This window comes from Vipera berus, assembly GCF_964194415.1.
Source record: "Vipera berus genome assembly, chromosome: 4".
Classification (NCBI taxonomy): Eukaryota; Metazoa; Chordata; class Lepidosauria; order Squamata; family Viperidae; genus Vipera; species Vipera berus.
This window is the reverse complement of record NC_138206.1, coordinates 74805573-74823312: the sequence shown is the minus strand read 5'-3', so window position 1 is coordinate 74823312 and position 17740 is coordinate 74805573. Positions and strand designations below refer to the sequence as shown.

General features: G+C 45.3%; 1 protein-coding gene across 1 annotated transcript in view; it reads left to right on the top strand.

Moving 5' to 3' along the window:
- The window catches only part of LOC308667237 (protein Shroom2-like), a gene marked incomplete at its 3' end in the record, with an annotated part of 136054 nt that overhangs the window by 22608 nt on the left and 95706 nt on the right, over positions 1-17740 (top strand). Inside the window, exon 2 of the mRNA XM_081326380.1 lies at positions 9045-9196. Coding sequence (XP_081182506.1) covers positions 9045-9196 — 152 coding nt within the window. The remainder of the gene's footprint in view (positions 1-9044; positions 9197-17740) is intronic.

Below are 17740 nucleotides of genomic sequence, written 5' to 3'. Positions count from 1 at the left end.
ATGGTCAAAAAATGGTACTGTCTTCGTGTATCTCTCTCTTGGGTATCTGCTTTAAGACCACAATTTCTTTATTTTTATATTGTATTGGTTCATCTCTAACTTTCCGTAGTACTTCATCTCTTGTTGTCTTCTTCGTAAACCTTACATGTACTTCTCTTGGCAGCTTATTTCTTCTTGCATAGCTTGAATTGAAGCGAAATATCTCATCTAGCTCTAGCTGAATTTCTCCTCGATCTGCCTTCAAAGTCTCCTCCAGGATGTCAATAATCACCTCCGCTATGTTTTCTTCTCTATCCTCAGGAATGTTTTGAAATCTTAAATAATGTTCCGCTTTTTCCATCTCTAAAATCTTCATTGCATTCTCTAATTTTTCATTTTCTTGTAGTAACATTTCTTTTTATCATTCTCATCTGTTTTTTCTTCAATTTTATGTATCTTCTGTTGATTTTTTATTATCATTTGATTCTGAGTTTCAAATTTTCCCTTTATATACAAAATTTCTTCATTTAATTTCTCCAGTTTACTTTGTGTACTTCAATGATTTTCCTGCATTTCTAGGTGGTTTCTCTCCAAAGTCTCTTGATTCTTTAACATGAAATCTTGAAGAAATTTTAATTAAGTCTGTGTTTTACTTTGAGCAGTGCTTATCTTTTCACGTTGCAACATTGCTTCAATAGATCCCTGTGTTGTAGGACTTGATTGTTCTACTGAGGGTGCAGAAGAAGTTTTCTTCATGAGTCTAGTAATATTCGATGAAGTCATTTTACAGCTTACAATCTAAAGCCAAAACAACGTCTGTTTAAATTTAGCGAAATTCAATAAAAGTAGCTTTGAATCTCAATCTCACAACAAGGCAGTCTTATCATTTGCAGGTGTCTTTTGTCAAGGTTAACTTCAGCCAACAACAGTATATCAGAAATTTTGTTCTTCTTTTGCCACTAGATGTCCTCCTTGGCTTATTTATCAATGTCTGATATTTTTAACAAAGAGTCTTGCCCCCCTTTATAATTACTTGCCACTTTTAAACCTTCTGGGGGTCTTTACTTTCCTGCCCTTTCCCATCAGGGGCTCAACATTTATAATCCTCAAGGAGAAGGAAAGAGAAAATCTTGCTCACCCAGCTTCAGCACGCAGTTGAAATTCCGCTGATTTATAGTCCTTTTTCTTCCTGTTGGAGATGACTATGGCTGGTAGATCTTAGCCTTTTCTTTCGTTTTTCCCGAAGGTCCTACAGTTCGCTCCGATCGGATGTCCCTTGATCTGAGCTCATGAAGTATCCCTCCTCCTTCATTGCCCCTCCAGGGCAACTTTCTGACCCTTTAAGGGTTGCTAGACAAAGAAAAATCAAGCTGGAAAGCTGAGCTCTGGCTTTTCCCAGTTGTCCCGATGGCTGCCAAACAGGAAGTCCAAGAGTCCATTTCTACTCCTTTGCTTGATATGCGATATCCCAAGTAGTCCAAACTAGTTTTGTGGAAATCACACTTTGATAGCTTAGCATAAACCTTAGCTTCCAATAACTGCTGTAGTACTTCCCTTACTAGCTTCACTTGTTCCTCTATTGTCTCTGAGTAGATGTGAATATCATCCAGGTAAACCAGCACTCCTTTGTACAGATGATCACGCAGCACATTAATTAGCTGCTTGGAACAGCTGATGCTCCCTGTAGCCCGAAAGGCACCACTCAGAATTGGTAACATCTTAGGGGCAATTGAAATCTGTCTTCCATTCATCCCCCTCCTTGATCCTCACACGATAATATGCCTCTCTCAAGTCCAGCTTGGTAAACACCTTTCCCTTGCACAGGTGCACCAGCATGTCATTCATGAGGGTGCGGGGGTACATATTCTCCACACAAATTCCATTGATCTCCCTGAAATACACACACTCAACTATCCATCCTTTTTCTCCTTAAAGAGCACTGGTGCTACTACTTTGAATTTAGCTGGTTGGATGAAACCCCTACTCAAGTTCTTGTCCACAAAGACTTGTAGTTCCTCCATCTTCCCTGGGGTCATAGAGTACATTTTTGGTTTGGGGAGTTTTGCCTCTGGTAGCAACTCAATTGCACAGTCTGTGGGGTGGTGAGGAGGGAGCATATCTGATTCTCGCTCACTAAATACTTCCACCAAGTCTCAATACTCCTTCAGGATGCTTTGCACTGCTGGGCTGCTCTCCACTAGGGCAAGGCTTTTCAACCTTTTCACCCATTGTACCACTTTTAGGATATGGCAACATCCGAGTACCACACCACCTAGCAAGGTGTCAAAAACTTGATGACCAAAAAAAGAAAAGAAAAGAAAAAAGTGATGAAGTACAGGTAGTCTTCGACATATAACAGTTCGCTTAGTGACTGTTCGAAGTTACAATGGCACTGAAAAATCCCCCCCCCAAGCTACAGCCGAACAAGACACCTGCCTGCCCGCCCAGTGGTGGTTCTCCTCCTGTCCAAGGTTTTCATTGTTGTGAGCATTTCTGTTGAGGATTGGCAGTGGGGGTGGGGTGGGGTGTGTTTGGTTTTTATTCCCCCCCGTCTGCTGGGTGGTTGCAGCAGGTTTTGGTCACTTCACATGACCCTGGGACACTGTGACCATCATAAATATGAATCAGTTGCCAAGCATCTGAATGTAAATCACAAGACCCTGGAGATGCTGCAACATTCCAGCTGATTGGCGCTTCTTCTGGGCTCAGCAGAAGCGCCAGGATCAGCGCCAAGCTCCAGCTGGAGCCTGGTGTTGATCCTGGTGCTTCCGCTGAGCCCTGACAGCCCTGCAGCTCCAGCCATCTCTCGCTCCGGCTTGTGTGGTGCTGCCATTCCCCTCCCCTGCTACCACTTTTCTAGGATGGTCGCATACCACCTGCCAGGTGCCAATGTACCACAGGTGGTACCTGTACCACTGGTTGAAAAGCCCTGAATTAGTAGACCAGTGAAATGTTATGAACATAATATACTTAGACTTCAGCAAGGCATTCAACAAAGTAGATAGACTACAACCTACTCCTTGGTAAACTAAAAAAAGTGCCTCCAGAAGTGGTGAATGCTCCAACACTGGAAGTTTTTAAGAAGAGACAGGACAGCCATTTGTCTGAAATAGTATAGGGTTTCCTGCCTGAGCAGGGGGTTGGACTAGATGACCTCCAAGGTCTCTTCCAACTTTATTATTATTATTATTATTATTATTATTATTATTATTATTATTATTATTATTATTGAAAAAGAAGTTGTACAAGTCTTTTTGAGATATATGGTAATAAACATCTGCCCAGTCTCTTTCAAGCAAATATATATATAAATATATACTTCACATACTTCATCTACAATGGACAAAGATACAAACAAATGGAAGGAGCACCCATGGGATCACCCCTTTCACCTGTCATCGCAAACCTCTACATGGAACACTTTGAAACCCTCGCTCTAGAAAAATCCAACCACAAACCCAAACTCTGGCTCAGATACGTAGATGACACCTTTGTAATCTGGCCACACGGCAAAGAAAAACTGGATGACTTCCTCACACACCTCAATAGCCTACACCCCAAAATACAATTCACCATGGAAACAGAAGCTAACAACCAACTTCCCTTCCTTGATGTCTTAGTCTACAAGAAATGCAACGGCTCCCTAGGACACACTATCTACCATAAAAAAACACACACAAACCACTATCTGAACGCACTCTCACACCACCACCCAGCACAGATCAACTCCGTAGCCAAGACACTCATCTCTAGAACAAAACACCTAGCTGACGAACAACACCTAAAAACCGAAGTACACACTCTCACTAATGTACTAACAGCCAATGGATTCCAAAGAAACATGATTACCAACTTAATCTGAAGAGAGACACCCACAAAAACCCAAGACAGAGAACAAGTAAATGGCAAAGCCCTCCTCCCATACTTAAAAGGGACCACAGACAGAATCAGCAAGATCCTCCAAAAACACAACATCAAAACAGCATTCTACACAGACAGAAAAATATCCACCATCCTAAGAAACCCTAAAGACATAATTGGGTTAGAAAACCAAGGAGTATACGAAATCCCATGCACCACCTGCCCCACCACATACATCGGACAGACCAACAGAAGAATAAGAGCACGCATTGAAGAGCACAGAAACTCACTCAGAAAGGGAGAACAAACTTCATCCCTGTTCCAACACTTTGAAGCCACGGGACATGAAATTGATTTTAAAAAAAACAGAACTTTCGCCAAAATTGAACATTTTAACAACAGAATAATCAGAGAAGCCATTGAGATAGAAAAACGCCCCCACAGCATGAACAAACGAGATGATACCTCTTGCCTACCAGCCATTTGGAAACCCGCCTTGATTGACAGACGAGTCCCAACCACCAAGAATGATACCAGACCCAAACTCATGACAATATCACATGACATCACCACCACACAACCATCCAAAAAGCAAATCCGAACCCACAATGATAACGACGCACAACCACAAAACAGAAACCTAACTACAGCTGCAACATCAGCCACTTTAAACCCCTCCAAACCACACAATAAGCAAACTGACATCCACTATAAAAACATGGCACCACCACAAACACGGAGCCGAACAAAAGCAGCACAACTCACCAGCTCAGGTCTGAGGCTGGCAGCTGAGACCAGCCATCCACCCAAAACACCCCCCCAACCAATCAGAACACACACCCCATTCAAAACACACACCCCATTCAAAACACACTCCCTCCCAATCAGAACACACCTAATCCCCCACCCAATCAGAGCACACCTCCACCCACAGAACACACCCCCTCTGGCAGTTTAAAAAAGAGGAACAAAGTCACTACCACATGCTTCTCCCAGAAGAAGGAAGCTGAAGCCACCAGCCTGATGATGACGGATGGGATTTCGTCGAAATGTTGCTTTTACACCTTCAATTCTACGCAGGAAAAAAACCCAAATAACCAAAGATCCACATACAAACACCCGCGAAAACCTCAGAAAACATATTATATATATATATATATATATATATATATATATATATATATATATATATATATATATATATATATATATATATATATATATATATATATATATATATATATATATGTCCCCTTCATGGATTACTGCCTTGTTGTGGCGAAGGGGCTTGCGTAATTCAATGAAGCTATGAGCTATGCCGTGCAGGGCCACCCAAGACGGAAAGGTCATAGCAGAGAGTTCTGACAAAACGTGATCCACTGGAGAAGGAAATGGCAACCCACTCCAGTATCTTTGCCATGAAAACCCTATGGACAGTACCAAAAGGCAAAACGATATGACGCTGGAAGATGAGCCCCTCAGGTCGGAAGGCGTCCAATATGCTACTGGGGAAGAGCAGAGGGCTAGTACTAGTAGCGCCAGAAAGAATGAAGCGACTGGGCCAAAGCCGAAAGGACGCTCAGCTGTGGATATGTCTGGTGGTGAAAGGAAAGTCCGATGCTGTAAAGATTCTTTCTCCATAGGAACCTGGAATGTAAGATCCATGAATCCAGGAAAGCTGGACGTGGTCAAACAAGAGATGACAAGACTAAACATTGACATCTTAGGTATCAGCGAACTAAAATGGACAGGAATGGGTGAATTTAATTCAGATGACCATCAGGTATACTACTGCGGGCAAGAATCCCTCAGAAGAAATGGAGTAGCCTTCATAGTCAACAAAAAAGTAGGAAAAGCAATACTGGGATACAATCCTCAAAATGACAGAATGATCTCAGTTCGAATCCAAGGCAAACCATTCAATATCACAGTAGTCCAAGTCTATGCCCCAACCACCGGTGCTGAAGAGGATGAAATTGACCGGTTCTATGAAGCCCTACAGCACCTTATAGAACTAACACCAAAAAATGATGTCCTTATCATCATGGGAGATTGGAATGCTAAAGTAGGAAGCCAAAAGATAACTGGAATAACAGGCAAGTTTGGCCTTGGAGTACAAAATGAAGCAGGGCACAGGCTGATAGAATTTTGTCAAGAGAATACGATGGTGATAGCAAACACTCTTTTCCAACAACCCAAGAGACGGCTTTACACATGGACATCACCAGACGGTCAACACAGAAATCAGATTGACTATATGCTCTGCAGCCAAAGATGGAGAAGCTCTATACAGTCAGTAAAAACAAGACCAGGAGCTGACTGTGGCTCAGACCATGAGCTTCTTGTTGCAAAGTTTAGGCTTAAATTAAAGAAAGTAGGGAAAAGCGCTAGGCCAGTCAGGTATGAATTAAATCATATCCCTGTTCAATATACAGTAGAGGTGACAAATAGATTTAAGGAATTAGATCTGATAGACAGAGTGCCTGAAGAACTATGGACAGAGGTTCGCAACATTGTACAACAGGTAGCAACCAAAACCATCCCAAAGAAAAAGAAATGCAAGAAAGCAAAATGGCTGTCTGAGGAAGCTTTGCAAATAGCTGAGGAAAGGAGGGAAGCAAAAGGCAAGGGAGAAAAAGAAAGATATGCCCAATTAAATGCAGAATTCCAAAGAATAGCTAGAAGAGATAAGAATGCCTTCGTAAATGAACAATGCAAAGAAATAGAAGAAAACAATAGAATAGGGAGGACCAGAGATCTTTTCAAGAAAATTGGAGATGAAGGGAACGTTTCATGCAAAAATGGGCATGATAAAGGACCAAAATGGCAGGGACCTAACAGAGGCAGAAGAGATTAAGAAGAGGTGGCAAAATTACACAGAAGAACTATACAAGAATGAGCTTAATGTCCCTGATAATCACAATGAGTTGGTCACTGACCTCGAGCCAGACATCCTAGAATGTGAAGTGAAGTGGGCCTTAGAAAAGCTGAGCAACAACAAAGCTAGTGGAGGTGACAGTATTCCAGCTGAGCTATTCAAAATCTTAAAAGACGATGCAGTAAAAGTGCTACACTCAATTTGCCAGCAAATTTGGAAAACTCAACAGTGGCCACAGGATTGGAAAAGATCAGTTTACATTCCAATTCCAAAGAAAGGCAGTGCCAAAGAATGTTCAAACTATCGCACCATTGCACTCATTTCTCATGCTAGTAAAGTTATGCTTAAAATTCTGCAAGCTAGACTCCAGCAGTATGTGGATCGAGAACTACCAGAAGTACAGGCAGGATTTCGAAGAGGCAGAGGAACTAGAGATCAAATTGCTAACATACGCTGGATCATGGAGAAAGCTAGAGAGTTCCAGAAAAACATCTACTTCTGCTTCATTGACTATGCTAAAGCCTTTGATTGTGTGGATCATAACAAACTGTGGCAAGTCCTTAAAGAGATGGGCATACCAGACCATCTTATTTGTCTCTTGAGAAACCTATATGTGGGCCAAGAAGCAACAGTGAGAACTGGACACGGAACCACCGATTGGTTCAAAATTGGGAATAGATTCCGGCAAGGCTGTATACTGTCGCCTTGCCTATTTAACTTATATGCAGAGCACATCATGAGAAAGGCAGGGCTAGATGAATCAAAAGTTGGAATTAAGATTGCCGGAAGAAACATCAACAACCTAAGATATGCAGATGATACCACTCTAATGGCAGAAAGTGAAGAGGAACTAAAGAGCCTCTTGTTGCGAGTGAAGAAGGAGAGTGCAAAAGTTGGGTTGAAACTAAACATTAAGAAAACCAAGATCATGGCATCTGGCCCTCTCAATTCCTGGCAAATAGATGGGGAAGAAATGGAGGTAGTGACAGATTTTATTTTCCTGGGCTCCAAGATCACTGCAGATGGGGACTGTAGCCAAGAAATTAAAAGACGCTTGCTCCTTGGGAGGAAAGCCATGGCAAATCTAGACAGCACACTAAAAAGCAGAGACATCACCCTGTCAACAAAAGTGCGTATAGTCAAGGCTATGGTCTTCCCAGTTGCAATGTATGGCAGTGAAAGCTGGACCATAAGAAAGGCTGAGCGCCAAAGAATTGAAGCCTTTGAACTATGGTGCTGGAGAAGACTCCTGCGAGTCCCTTGGACTGCAAGGCGATCAAACCGGTCAGTCCTAGAGGAGATCAACCCTGACTGCTCTTTAGAAGGCCAGATCCTGAAGCTAAAACTCAAATACTTTGGCCACCTAATGAGAAGGAAGGACTCACTGGAGAAGAGCCTCATGCTGGGAAAGATTGAGGGCAATAGAAGAAGGGGACGACAGAGAATGAGGTGGCTGGATGGAGTCACTGAAGCAGTAGGCGTGAGCTTAAATGGACTCCAGAAGATGGTAGAGGACAGGAAGGCCTGGAGGAACGTTGTCCATAGGGTCGCGATGGGTCGGACATATCAGAAGCAAGAGAAAAAAATGTAATAATGTACATGATACAAGGACTAGTAAGAAAGGGGGTAGATATCTCTGCTGTATTATTTTTTCCTGTAAAGGTTTCTTTAGAGAACTAACACATTAAATGTACTTCCTTGTATTATTCTAGACATCATTTTTCTCCATATAGCAGTGTTTGCCAAATTGTTAGGTGTTACCTCCTATTTAAAAAGTACCCAGAGGCCCAGACTAGAGGGGCCTTTTTCCAGTTCTGGCTGGTACACTCAGTGAATGACTACTTGGCTTCAGTAACTCATACTCTCATTACAAGGAACATTAGCACTTTGATATCAGTAATGGGACAGTGTTTGATCACTTAGTGATCTAATTGATGCTTAATATATTTCTGTGATGGAAGCGGAGATTTATAGCACTTTAAGTTTGGAATTGCTATCTAGGTAGAGATAGTAACAGCTTTTGAGTTTTACCTTCTTAAAATGGTGTTATAAGGGACTATCTCGTGGAGAAGAAAATTTAACCACAGTGCCTTCGTAACTTCCAGATCAACTATTTGGATGCCTTTTCTTCTTTTCTTTTTCCTTTTCCTTTCCTTTTATCTCCCAGAGCCACTTGGTAGTGAAATATAAAATAAATAAATAAAATGCTTCTTTTACACTATTGTCAACTCAGCCGATCGATTTCTATAAGATAAACAAGCAGAATATGTGTTTTTTAATAACCTATGTAAACCAAGTTGGGTTTTTTTCTCATTTTATTTTTCAGATTGAAGAAGGTAGCAAAGCTGCTGCTGTAGATAAATTGCTGGCTGGAGATGAGATTGTCAGCATCAATGACATTAACCTCTCTGGCTTCAGGCAAGAGGCAATCTGCTTGGTGAAAGGCTCATATAAGTTTCTAAAGCTTGTGGTAAAAAGGTAAGAAGATCACAGTATGCAGTGGCAAAAACTGAAATTAGGTTTTGTTTGGATGTTGTTAATTTAGTGACAATAATTACTTTTTACAAAATACCTTTGTCACCACAAATTTCTCTGTGCATTTTCTAAAGTAACTCAACTCTACTTCAACATATTTTATTTTTGAATTGCTTCAGAAAGCTAGTTGATGTTGTCATTCATTCTTGGGAAAAGATTGCTTGACAATAGGTCAGGTAAACTTAGGGTTTGTTCTGTAGCATTTCTAAATTAAAAAACGGCAAGGTAAATATCCGGTTTGTACATATTTTAAGTCTCATTATTTATGACTGTGACAGTTTTGGGGAAATGCACCTCATATGTAGAAATGATGCTTTGTCAGATATCGTGGGTTTAATCATTGAATGGTTGTGGGAAATATTCCTTCTCATTCTTTTAAGATTATAAAGTATGATATTCATATCTCCATTGCAGTTTTTAGGTGTGTTAGGCTTCTGCGTTTTAGTCACCCTACCCCAATTTGGAAAACTGTCCATGTACTCAATCTACTACTACTAATATTTCTAATAAGCAGTAGCTTCAGAAGTCTGGAGTTTGTTGTCTCTGCACATATTGAGAATATCTTATTGAGTATAGTTATAGGACAATATGGCTATATGTAAGGAATGAAGTTGGCATCCTAAAGAAATTAGGTCAACATAGATCAGATGCATTCCAAGACTGTAAGGGGAATAGGCAAATATAGGTTAACTCAGAAAGATGGAAAGAAAAAGACTAGCATGTAATGGCTTTAATTTCTGTGAATTGCAGTGCACAGATTTTATGTATAGTAATTAGATTATCAATCTATCATTATACCATATATTGCCTCAAGGGTGAAGTGACTCCAGAAACTTACACAATAAGATTGGCAACTACAGGCCAGGTGGAAAGAAGATCAGAAAATTGGTTTTTCAATGACTGATGAAAATCTGGTAAAGCAAATTAGAAATCAGGGTCCAGCACATGTCAAACGGATATATCTTGCATTGATAGAAATTGACTCAGAAACAGAACTTGTTAAAGATTGCATGATAAAGTGGGCTCAGAATATTCAAGAAGTTATTACAATGGATACTTGGGAAAAGATTTGGGTGAGAAACGTAAAATTTACGCAAGCTCAAAATTTAAGAGAGAACTTTTATAAAATGTTTTATAGGTGGCATTTAGATCCTAAAAAGCTTGCAAGTATGTATCCGAACTATCAACCTAAATGTTGGAGGTGTGGTGGCGAAGACGCAACGTACTTTCATATATGGTGGACCTGTAAAAAGGTTAAAGCTTTTTGGATTAAAATCTGGTGGAACATGCAGAAGATATTTAAGAAAAGGATAAAGTTTTGTCCGCAATTGTTTTTACTGGGCATAATTACTGATACTACTGTTGTGGACACTAAGTTGATGTTGAACTTAATTACGGCAGCAAGACTTTTAGTAGGTCAATATTGGAAGAAGGAGGAACTGCCGACTATAGAAGAATGGACTTTAAAAGTTTCTAACCTGGCGGAAATGGCAAAGATATCGGCGTACTTGAAAGACCATTCGCAACAACGTTATATTACGGAGTGGAAAAATGGATTGATTACATCCAGAATAAATATGGGACTAAAAAGTTTCATTTAGCATTTGCATAAGTATTGATGTGATATTAGTATTGCTTGTAGTCATTTTATATGAGCTAGAGTGCGATAGACTTAATAGCTTATTGTTGTTAGCATATGGTTGTTTATGATTGTTTTTACTTTTATATCTTGTATTTAGCTCTGGGAAGTCGGAGAAGGGGAGGGGGGGAGGGTTGGGAAGGGTTGGGTAGGGGGTGGGGGGGAGGGGTTGTTAAAGGTAAAATGTATTGAAAAACTTTTCAATAAAAAAAAAGATTGGCACATCAAGTAAAAAAAAAACCACCCCCACCACCGCCACACAAAAGCAAAAGTAAAAGTAAAAAAAACATACAGGAAATACCTGTGATCAAATAAGAAAGGCTATAGAGTTTAGAGTCAGTTTGAGAACAGCATTCTGGTTCAGTTCTATAATTAGGCCATATACCAAATTCCTTTCGAGCATCTAGTGCACGGGTCGGCAACCTGCGGCTCCGGAGCCGCATGCTCCTGCGGCTCCCATTCCTCCGCCATGTGCAATCCCCCCCAAAAAAAGTGGGACTAAAAAAGTTCAACCAATCAATTCAAACTTCTCACGAAAAAAAAAACTCGCAAAGTTTGAATTGATTGGTTGAACTTCTTTGGTTTGTGGGACTGCCCACAAACCTCTATTCTTCGGACTCCACATGGCGGCAGCGGTGGAAGAGACTGGAGGACTGCTGGAAAGGTGAGTGGGCCCATTTTTCATCTGCTGTGCCTTCCTTGGGCTCCCCTCCTCTGAACACACTGCTGCTGTCTTGCCTGACTCTCTCCCCACCCCACTCTTTCGCAGCAGGGCCATTCGGCCGTTTTTCCACCTGCTGCGCCTTCCTCAGACTCCCCTTCTCTGAACACACTGCTGCAGTCTTGCCCAACTCTCTTTCCACCCTACTCTTTTGCGGCAGGGCCATCCGGCCCTTTTACCATCTGCACCTTCCTTGGGCTCCCCTCCTCCGAACACACCACTGCCGTCTCGCCCGACTCTCTTTCCACCCCACACTTTTGCGGCAGGGCCGTTCGGCCATTTTCCCATCTGCTGCACCATCCTTGGGCTTCCCTCCTCTTTACCGTCTGCTGCAACTTCCTCTGGCTCCCCTCCTCGAATACACCGCTGCCATCTCTCCCGACTCTCTTTCCACCCCACTCTTTTGCGGCAGGGCCATCCGGCCCTTTTTCCATCTGCTGTGCCTTCCTCGGGCTCCCCTCCTCCAAACACACTGCTGCCGTCTCGCCCAACTCTCTCCCCACCCCACTGTTTCGCAGCAGGACCGTCCGTTCCTTTTTCCATCTGCTGCGCCTTCCTCAGGCTCTCCTCCTCCAAACACACCACTGCCATCTCTCCTGACTCTCTTTCCACCCCACTCTTTCGCAGCAGGGCTGTCCGGCCCTTTTTCCATCTGCTGCAACTTCCTTGGGCTCCCCTCCTCTGAACACACCACTCCTGTCTCGCCTGACTCTCTCCTGACCTCACTGGGCAAAACAGTGGAGGAGGGGAGCCCAAGGAAGGCGCAGCAGATGGAAAACGGGCCGGATGGCCCTGCCGCGAAAGAGTGGGGTGGGGAGAGAGTCGGGCAAGACAGCAGCGGTGTGTTTGGAGGAGGGGAGCCCGAGGAAGGTGCAGCAGATGGAAAAAGGGCTGGACGGCCCTGCCGCGAAAGAGTGGGGTGGAAAGAGAGTCAGGCAAGATGGCAGCGGTGTGTTTGGAGGAGGGGAGCCCAAGGAAGTTGCAGCAGATGGAAAAAGGGCCGGACGGAACTGCTGTGAAAGAGTGGGGTGGGGAGGGAGTTGGGCGACACAGCAGCAGTGTGGTTGGAGGAGGGCAGCCCGAGGAAGGTGCAGCAGGTGGAAAAAGGGCCGGACGGCCCTGCTGCGAAAGAGTGGGGAGGGAGTTGGGCGAGATGGCAGCAGCCCTTTTTCCACCTGCTGCGCCTTCCTCGGGCTCCCCTTCTCCGAAAACGCTGCTGCCGTCTCTCATGCCTTTCATTATTTTTTATGATGATGAGGGAATTGCAGGAAAAAGAGAGGGTCTGCGAGCTCGAGGCTTGCAGGAGGGAAGAGCTGCACGATTGGATGGCTGGAGAGAAGCCGAGCAGGCAAACTTAAACAATGAAAGCAGAGTCCCTTCTGGCTTCTGCGCTGGGGCTGCTACCCTCTTCACGGTGGTGCCAGCAGCGGCATCGCCTTCTATGCTGGTCCCATTGTAAGCTAGGTGTGCCCCCGCACGCTCACAGGAAGGACAGGAAAAAGGGGGTGGGTTGTGCTGGTGTCGGGGTTGGGGGAGGAATAAGGGATGCATGGGGGTGGGATGTGTGGGAGGAAGAGTCAGAATCCAAGGTGTTCAAATCTGGTGGGCTCCCAGCAAAAGCGCCAAAGAAGTGATGGGAGAAGGAAAAGAAACAGCGGGTGGGGGGGAAGCGCCCTGTTTTTTCTTCTTCTGGCTGAATGGGGAGGGGAAGGAGGAGGAGGAGGAAGAGGAGGAGGAAGAGCAGTGATTGACAAACTCCCAGCCAAACTCTTTGGGAGAGGGAGCGCAGGATGGAGAGGAGGGCAACTTGCCTTGGAGAGGGAGGGAGGAGCCCTCCTAATCTGACTTTTGTTCTCTCTTTCTCTTCCCTATTCCCCTTGCTGCTCCGCGATTCCTCCTCCTTCTCCTCCCCCCCAGTAAACTGAATGCAAAAATCCCACGAAAACCCCCAAATACCGCAGCAAGCTGAGATAGGTAAGTCCAAGCAGCAGCCTCGGAAGATTTGCTGCAGCAGCTCCTTCTCCCCGTCGGCCTCCTTCTCTGCTCCCTTGGAGCAGTCTTGTCCAAGGGGAGGAGAAGCCAGGACAGCAGAGCTGTCCATACCAGAGCTGGATGGGGGCAGGGCCGGTGCATGTCTCGCCTTAGGCTCCACTCTTCTATCAAGCCCCCTGTTGTGCGCATGTGTGTGCTCGCGCGCATGCGCGTGCACATTTTGCAGCTCCCTGGGTGTTTTTTTTTTAGGGAACCGGTTCCGAGGGGCTCTTTCACTGTTTCAGGTTGCCAACCCGATCTAGTGAAATATCTTCTATCGATCTTTAATCCTTGTTATCTAGAGACCAGTCTTGCATGCTGTAAAGAAATTGTTGAAGAATTATAACAGAGTATCATGAGCAGTATTTTCCCATAGTCCTTAAAGAAAGCGGAACAAGATTTTTAAAGAATCAAACTTTTGGGCACTGCTATTTGTAACAATTTGGGTAGGATTAAAAAGGGAGGAGGGAGGAGGAAAAGTCAAAGTCAGCAGGGAATAGAAGGTGTGCCATTATATTGTATCAAATATCTTATGTTGCTTATAGCTAAGGTTTATGTCACAGCCATGAGTTCCTGCTCTAAAGGAGCAAATTTCTATCCTTGAAACAAAAATTAATGAACTGGAAATATTTAGACAATAAGATAGTATAAATAAAATATCTTCCAGAATATGCATCCCCCAAATAGATCATGTAGATAGAGTAATGGTTTTCAAGGTTTGAATTTATTCATAAAATGACTTCCAAGTAAATGGCATATAACTTTTTAAGTATTTATATAAAGGCAAAAATTGCTAAAATTTTATGTTAGCCACATATGATAGAGCTGTAGGAAGTTATAGGAATGGGAAATCAGGGAAGCAATAAACAGATGTCAGAATAACAACAAATACGAATAGTTTCTGGGAGAACTACCAAAAATTATATTATTATTTATTAAATTTCTCCCTAAGGACTCAGGGCGGCTCACAACAATAAAAAATTTAAAAAACATAGAATACAAAGATTAAAAAAGAATTAAACAAAATAGAGAAATAAAGGACAATTTAAGCCGATAAAAACCAAATTTAAAAACCATGATCAGTCCAGGCCCGCTTGTTGGAACAGCCATGTCTTCAGGTCACAGTGGAAGGATCGAAGGTAAGGGGCCGTCCGCAGCTCCGGAGGCAGTTCATTCCAGAGGGTCGGCGCGCCCACAGAGAAGGCTCTCCCCCTGGGGGTCGCCAGCCAGCATTGCCTGGCCGACGGAACCCTGAGGAGGCCGACTCTGTGGGAGTGAACCAGGCGATGGGAGGTTGACATTGGCAGCAGGTGGTCTCACAAGTACCCCAGGCCTAAGCCATGTAGGGCTTTAAAGGTAATTACCAGCACCTTGAATCGCACCCGGAGGGCAACTGGAAGCCAATGCAGCTCGCGCAGGAGTGGTGTAACATGGGAGTATCGAGATACTCCCATAAGCACCCGCGTGGCCGCATTTTGCACCAGTTGAAGCCTCTGGGTGCACTTCAAGGGCAGCCCCATGTAGAGAGCATTGCAGTAATCCAGGCGAGAAGTGACAAGGGCGAGGGTGACCGTGCCTAGGGCATCTCGGTCCAAAAAGGGGCGCAACTGGCGTACCAGGCGAACCTGTGCAAAAGCCCCCCTGGTCACGGCAGCCAGATGGTCTTCCAAATTAAGCTGTGAATCCAGGAGGACACCCAAGTTGTGGGCCCTTTCTGAGGGGGGCAATAACTCCCCCCCATAAGAAGAGATGGAACCTGCTGGACAGTACGAGATGCCGATATCCATAGCCACTTGGTCTTGGAGGGGTTCAGCCTGAGCCTGTTCCTTCCCATCCAGACTCGCACCGCCTCCAGGCACCGGGACATCACGTCAAGGGCATCACTGGGTTGGCTCGGGGTGGAGATAAACAACTGGGTATCATCGGCATATTGGTGATACCTCACCTCACCCCAAAGCCACGGATGATCTCACCCAGCGGCTTCATATAGATGTTGAACAGGAGGGGGGAGAGAACCAACCCCTGAGGAACTCCACAAGAAAGGGGCCTCGGGGTAGATCTCTGCCCCCCTGCCACTACAAACTGTGAAAGGCCCGAGAGGTAGGAGGAGAACCACCATAAAACAGTGCCTCCCACTCCCAACCCCTCGAGCCGTCGCAGCAGGATACCATGGTCGATGGTATCAAAAGCCGCTGAGAGGTCAAGTAGGACCAGGACAGAAGAGCAACCCCTGTCCCAGGCCCACCAGAGATCATCTACCAGTGCGACCAATGCCATTTCCGTGCTGTAACTGGGTCTGAAACCGGACTGCTATGGGTCCAGATAATCCGCTTCATCCAGGAATTGTGGAAGCTGATGCGCCACAACACTCTCGACAACCTTCGCTACAAAGCGAAGGTTGGAGACAGGACAATAGTTATTCAACGAGGCCGGGTCCAGAGCAGGCTTCTTGAGGAGGGGCCTTACCACCGCCTCTTTTAAAGCGGAGGGGAAGACACCCTCTGTCAATGAAGCATTGACAACTGCCTGGAGCCAGCCTCCTGTCAGCTCCCTGGCGGCCAAAACCAGCAAGGAGGGACATGGGTCCAATAAACAAGTTGCAGCGCTCAGCCTATGCATAATCCTGTCCAGATCATCCAAAGTCACAGGGTCAAACTCACCCCAAATGGTATGACCAAGACCTGCCCGCTCCACTCCGTCGGATTCCGCCCAGTCGGAGTCCAAACTAGTCCAGATCTGAGCGATTTTGTCCTGCAGATACTGTACAAGTTCCTCAGCCCTACCCTGCAAGGGGTCATCCCCCGGTCGCTGATTAAGCAGTGAGCAGGTCACTCTAAACAGGGCGGCTGGGCGGTTATCTGCGGACGCAATGAGAGCGGAAAAGTAAACACACTTTGCTGCTTCCATCGCCACTAGGTAAGACTTAAGACATGTTCTTAGCCATGTTTGATCAGATTCGGATCTGCTGGACCTCCAACAGCTCTCTAGGCGTCTTTTCCGGCGCTTCATCTCTCGGAGTCCCTCAGTAAACCAGGGGGCTACCTGGGATCTGCGCTGGGTCAGAGGCCGCAAAGGCACAACTCGATCCAAGGCCCTGGCAGCAGCCCTCTCCCAGGCTACCACTAGGGCCTTGGCAGAGTTGTGGGCAAGGGAAGCAGGAAATGTCCCAAGCTCTATCTGGAACCTCTCAGGGTCCATCAGGCGCTTGGGGTGGAACCACCTGGTCGGTTCCGCCTCCCATTAGCGGGGGGTGGCGTACTGAAAGTCTAGCCAGAGAAGGAAATGATCGGACCATGACAGGGGTTGGATGGTTAAATGTCCCCTACCCAGATCATTAATCCACTGCCCAGAGATAAAAACCAGGTCGAGTGTGTGACCTCCCATTATGGGTCGGGTCTTGAATTATTTGAGTCGGGTCCATGGCCGCCATGGAAGCCATGAACTCTCGAGCCAACTCAGACGCCTCACCCACGGAAGGCAAATTGAAATCCCCCAGAACTATAAGCCTGGGGAACTCAATCGCCAAGCCAGGCAAGACGTCAAGGAGCTTGGGCAGGGCCGATGACATGCAGCTGGGAGACAGGTACGTAACCAATAGGCCCAACTGAACTCTAGGACCCCACTTCAAAAGGAGAGACTCACACCCGCCTATCTGAGGGGCAGTGGCCACTCGCGGACAAAGACTCTCCCTAATAATAACCGTCACCCCACCCCCCCTGCCCTGGGCCCGCGGCTGGTGAAGCACCCGGAATCCCGGTGGGCATAATTCCGAGAGGGGGACACCCCCCTCTTGGCCCAACCAGATCTCCGTGATGCAGGCCAGGTCCGCATTCTCCTCGATAAAATCATGTATGAGGGGAGCCTTGTTCACCATGGACCTGGCATTGAAATAAACCAACCTGAGCCCAGGGTCCTGCAATCCTGTGCCCTCGGGGGAGCAAGAAGAGCCACGAGGGTGGGAACAGGCAACCGCTTGAAGACAGTGGTGGCCCATTCCCCAGTTGCGATAAAGCCCTCTGCTCCCACACTCTCTGCCCCTCCCAATCACCGTTGGTATGGGAAGACCCTCTTCACTTGGAGCTGAGTCCCCCCCCAA